Here is a 5,839-nt window from a genome sequence, read left to right as displayed (position 1 = left end):
ATATATATATATATCTATAACGAGATAATGAGAATATCGAAAATTCAAAAAAAAAAAAAATTTTTTTCTTTATCTCCATGAAATACGCATCATTATCGTATATATATATTGACCAAGTGTTACTCAAAATTCTTGCAGTTTGCGTACATACTTTGTCACTTGTAAAATATTTATAGTATCCTAGGTAAGTATTGCCTCATTGTAATATTTCCTTGCAATTTTTCATTTCATCTGACAAGACGAAATATTTTCTAGAAAAAAATGACAAAGTTGTTGTTGTTGGTGGCATGCCTTGGCATAGCTTGTCAAAATATCAGAGGCGCCGTTGTTCGAGAAAATTCCTCGAGAAAAAACTTGGCAAATACGTTGAACGTAATTTACGAATGGAAACACATTGATTATGATTTCGGTAGCGACGAAAGAAGGCAAACTGCGATTGAATCTGGCAAATATGATCGTACGAAAAATTATCCTTCCGACGTCGATCAATGGCATGGTAAAATATTTTAAATTAATACCACTATATCAAATAATTTAATATTCTAATTTTATATTTCCTAATATTTTTATATTATTATATATATTATATATATATAATAATATAATATATTTCATGTTTTGTATTTTTCGTTCAAGATAAGACTTTTGTCACTATGTTAAGATACAATGGTGTGCCTTCCTCTTTGAACGTGGTATCTGACAAAACTGGCAACGGTGGACCGCTTCTACAACCTTATCCCGATTGGTCATTTGCTAAGTATGAAGATTGTTCTGGAATCGTGAGCGCCCATAAAATTGCTGTATGATTATTTTTCCAAAATTAATTTTTCTTTCGAGAGAAAAAAAACTCGTATTGTATTGTATTGTATTATATGATACTTAGATCGACGAATATGAGAGATTGTGGGTTCTGGACTCGGGTCTTGTCAATGATCAATCCATGTGCTCCCCAAAATTGCTTGCCTTCAATCTGAATACTTCACAATTGCTTAAACAAGTTGAAATACCGCATAATGTTGCCGTAAATGCCACTACAGGAAAGGGTAGATTAGTATCTTTAACTGTTCATGCTATGGATTCTGTAAATACTACGGTGAGTTTAAATTATAAAAGTAATTAAAAATTTTCAGTTTCTTAGAAATTTTTTAAATTATTTTTTTTTTTTGTATTATTTCTTATATAATGAAAATTCTTTATATGGTTTTAAATTAGAGATAATAATATTGTAATATAGTATATACTGCAAATAAAATTGTAAATAAAATTTATAATTTTAAAAATAGTAAAATAATTCTTGAACTTAGATCAAAGAATTGAAATTTACAATATTATATACTATTTATAAAAAAAAAAAAGAATAATTTTGTAGCTTTCTTTGATGTTTCTCATTAACAGAAAGATCTATCACGTTAAATTTTCTTGTAAATCATTAATTTTTGAAATAAATTGAAAAATAAATTAAAAAACAAAAATGAATATATTTTCGATATTCTTTTAATTTGGATCATTAACATTTTAAATATTTTATATTTGATAAACTATATTATAATTTGATAAACTTATATCATTTTATTCGAGAGAAATCGTTTTCTATCAAAAACAACTGAATAATTACTATTCTAATAAGTATAAAATATTTTTAGAATTGAAAAAATATAATTTTTCTTTTGTATTCTGGAAAAATAGTCTACAGATTTGCATTTAACATTAAGATTTATAAGAAACACTTACTGAAAATTACAAAACAAATTAAAATCATTAACATATTATTATAATTTATTATAATAAATTATTATAATATTATAATTTATTATAATATGATAATAATACAACAGGTGTACATAGCAGACAACGGAGATGATGCTTTAATCGTCTACCAAAATGCCAATGATTCCTTCCATCGATTGTCTTCCCACAATCACAATTCTAGATCTGACAAAGTATCGCAAGAAAATCTCACTTTGCAAGAAGTAGACAACAGAGTTTCTGGAATGGCACTTAGTCCCGTGACGAATAATCTTTATTACAGTCCTCTCTCTTCTCAGAATTTATATTATGTTAACACAGAATCATTAATGAATTCGCAAAATCAAGGAAATGACGTGCAATATGAAAGGTAAATACAAAAATAAAATTTGTTGAAATAGAATAGTTCATTGTTATATACAGTGTATTTATATGGAAATTTATTTGGAGGATTGATTTTAAAATAATGTTTCTTGATTTATGAATCGTGATATATAATTTTGAAATATTTTTTAAATAGCACATCTTCTTCAAAATATTCGATTTTTTTTTTTTATGAAACGTTTTCAATCTTGAGAAACATTATTAGATGAAATATAAATAGTCTCTATCACAATGCTATTCATCTCTCTATTCAATGCAAATTTAAATTGCTTATTATTAATAAAAAATAAATCTAAGCATTGAAATAAATCTAAAAATCAATACTTTAGATAAGTTCTAGAATATCTTGTACATTTTCATTTAATTTCATTTTTTATTAATTTCAGAGTCCAAGACGTTTTCAACAGTCAATTATCCGTTAAAGCAGTATCGAAAAATGGCGTAGTCCTTTTCGAACTCGCGAATAATACTCTTGGTTGCTGGAACGAGCATCAATCACTTGACACACAAAATATCGTTAGTAATTGCGAATATTTTTTAATCTTCTTTTTTTTTTCTATATTTTCTTGACACATTTCTTTTTACCAGATACTATTGCCATATTAATAAACATGAATTTCGACATGAAAATATATATATATATAACGTCATATCCCTACTGCTACATTTGACAGAAATACGAGTCATGTGACTCGAGTCATGTGATGTATCCTTATACAGCAGTAGTAGTGGGGATAATGATACTTCACTTATTCTTTTCATACAAAAATCTCAAATACGATGTTTAATAATGTACAAACAAATTTCTCTCTAGATTTATAAAATGAATCTTTTCCTTCGTGTAAATTAATAATTAATTTCGTTTTTCACTTAATTTTCTTTTAATTGATTAAAAGATCAAAATGTATAAAATTTTTGTCAAAAAGTTATAGATACATTATTAAATGATCGAATTTATTTAATCATTTATATTTTTACATGGAAACAAATGTTTCTTAGAAAGAAATTTTATTTTAGATAAAAATGAAAGCATTTTGAAATTACAGGATGTTGTAACTCGGAATGGGACGCTTCAAATGATCGTTAGTATGAAGATTAAGCAAAATCCTCCACATTCTGGCAGAATTAATAATACGCAAAAAAATGAATATTTGTTGGTTTTAAGCAACAGAATGCAGAACAACAATCTTAATCTAAACAACAATCTTAATCTCAAACACATGAACTTCCGAATTTTGGGTACTAATGTAAACGATTTAATACGGAATAGTCGTTGTGCAAATTCTGACAATCAGGATAATAATCAACATAATCGTAATCGTAATCAACATAATCGTAATCGTAATCGTAATCAAGCTCGTCATTCTTCAAAATCTGACAATCAAAATAACAATCACAATAACAATCAAGCTCATCATTCTTCAAAATCTAATAATCAGAATAACAATCAACATAACAATTAAATTCATCATTCTTTAAAATCATATTAAAATCTGTTAATTAATTTTTTCTTGATGTAAGTCAGATATTTTAAAAAATTTCATTACATTATAAAACGAATAAAATAAATATCGTTTTTCGCATAATAACTTTCACTTTTATTGCCCTAATTTTATAAAAATTATAATAATTGAAAGAGTAAATATTAGTAACAATAATTAGAAGTAACAATAATAGAAATAAATAAAAATAACAATAATTTAAAGAGTTAAATAAAACAATTTGAAATAGTTGAATAATAGGATATCAAACGTGAAAGAATTACTTAAAATGAGAGTTATTTCATTGGTTTTAACGCTTTTGCAAGATGTCAAGATTATCGATTTCATATTTAATATAAACTTAATTCTTATAGTTATTCTAGCATTAATATATTCTGATTATTAACTGACTAGAATGAAACAAAAATATTCGAATTTTCTTTTATGCAGATTCTTGTATTGCTAAAAGCAGCCAAGGTCAAATATGTTGTCACATGACGTGCTTTTGTAACATAATAGTGCCAGAGTGGATAATATGACATCACAGTTTTTTCTATACTAGAAATTTTTCTCAGAAGAAAATAAGCCAATTTTAATGATAGAAACACATTGAACATGGATTAGAAAATTAATATTTTACAAATTATAATTTTGTGTTTGGATTAAACATATTAAACAAATTTTGCACAATTTTTTGTAAATATTTTACCATTTTATTTCAAAGAAGTGTTTCAATAAAAATAAAATGTATATGATTAATTTCTTAACTCACTCTTTTACTTGATAAATCTGAACAAAGATGAAACATTAAATGCAGGCAGAATCAATATTTTCATAGAATCCAAAACAAGTGCGAAAATTAATGTGATGATCAAGGTTTATTTATTAAATTATTTTGTGTTTGGAATTTGGAGTTACATTAAATGAAGATAAAAATAGATTGAGATAGGTTTTGTCTCTATCACATTTTATCATTTTCTTCGTATAATCTAACATTAAATTATTTGTATTTTGGTAAGTAAACTTCAATCGATATCAACTTTTATATGATTCTTATACTTTTTAAATCAACCCTTCGAAGATATTTTAAAAATGTATTAATTCTTTTCATATTTTTGTGTAACAGGTGTTAGCTGACAACATAAATTACGCATTATCATTTACATCAATTTCGATTTGGAATATATTCGATTATAATCTGGAATATGATATATTCACAATTGGCGAAAACAATTTTTCAAAAAAATATGAAATTTGGGATTATTTAAAAACAGTGGAGCTTACAGAATTATATGATCAAATCAACAATCTACAATATATCAGTAAATACGATAATTTATTTTTAATTCAAAAGCCAAAATATTTTATGACTCAAAGAAAGAATGTTTTGAATTATCATTGTTTTTTTCGAATTTATAAATGATTGTTGAAATGAGAATTGACTATAGACAGAAAAGGATATCGTTATTGATTAAAAATATTTTCTAGACTTCTTTTTTTTTTTTTTTCGTTAACAATTTGATCATCAAAAATTAAATTGCATTAAAATTTTTCATTTTAAAAAATTTAAGTTCTTCTAAAGATATGCATAAAAATTATGCGTTTAATAATAAACATGTTTCTATCATCATTTATAAAAAAATATTTTACTTATTATTATTAAATTTATGCGATGAGATAAAAATACAGAAAAAGATTAGAAGTGTTAATTAATTTTGACGAATACAAACAAGCTTTGTGAAAATTAATGTTATAAACATGTTACAAGTGATAGTGACACTATTAGCTAGTAATATATATCCAAATAATCATTTATTTATTCACTTTTTACTTTCATAAATTATTTGTTACTTTTTTTTATTTGTTTCAAATAATAGAATTGTTATATTTTTCTACAAACATAAAAAAACATATTTTGATCTTCACACGAAAATTAAATAAACATGTTTGTAACATGTATAGTCATGTAGTAACAAATATTTTAAATTATCGAATCGATTATATCAATAAATATTTGATGAAGAAAGAAAAATAAAATTATAATAAATTAAAATAATTAAAAAATTGTAGGATCACTAATAAAAAGACTTTATAAATTATTAACGATTTGAAACTTAAAATTTTATTAATTTTCATATTTGTTTATAAAAATATGTTCTTTCAAATTTTGAATTCGGATGTGAATATACATTGATAGAATACACTGATTGCATCCAAATTAACATGCA

At 24.2% G+C, this 5,839-nt stretch overlaps 2 protein-coding genes across 4 annotated transcripts in view; both read left to right on the top strand.

The window, feature by feature from the left end:
• LOC102677848 (protein PF14_0175-like) overlaps window positions 1–3,613 on the top strand; it is a 17,076-nt gene extending 13,463 nt beyond the window's left edge. Inside the window, exons 8-13 of the mRNA XM_031510779.1 lie at window positions 256–496; window positions 637–800; window positions 884–1,093; window positions 1,836–2,116; window positions 2,517–2,646; window positions 3,177–3,613. Coding sequence (XP_031366639.1) covers window positions 256–496; window positions 637–800; window positions 884–1,093; window positions 1,836–2,116; window positions 2,517–2,646; window positions 3,177–3,593 — 1,443 coding nt within the window. The 3' untranslated portion in view covers window positions 3,594–3,613. The remainder of the gene's footprint in view (window positions 1–255; window positions 497–636; window positions 801–883; window positions 1,094–1,835; window positions 2,117–2,516; window positions 2,647–3,176) is intronic.
• LOC102678123 (major royal jelly protein 2-like) overlaps window positions 1–5,839 on the top strand; it is a 34,778-nt gene that overhangs the window by 6,382 nt on the left and 22,557 nt on the right. The window lies entirely within an intron of this gene.

Source organism: Apis dorsata, unplaced genomic scaffold (assembly GCF_000469605.1).
Source record: "Apis dorsata unplaced genomic scaffold, Apis dorsata 1.3 scaffold_260, whole genome shotgun sequence".
Taxonomy (NCBI): domain Eukaryota; kingdom Metazoa; phylum Arthropoda; class Insecta; order Hymenoptera; family Apidae; genus Apis; species Apis dorsata.
The sequence above is the reverse complement of the archived record's forward strand: the minus strand, read 5'-3'. Positions and strand labels throughout refer to the sequence as shown.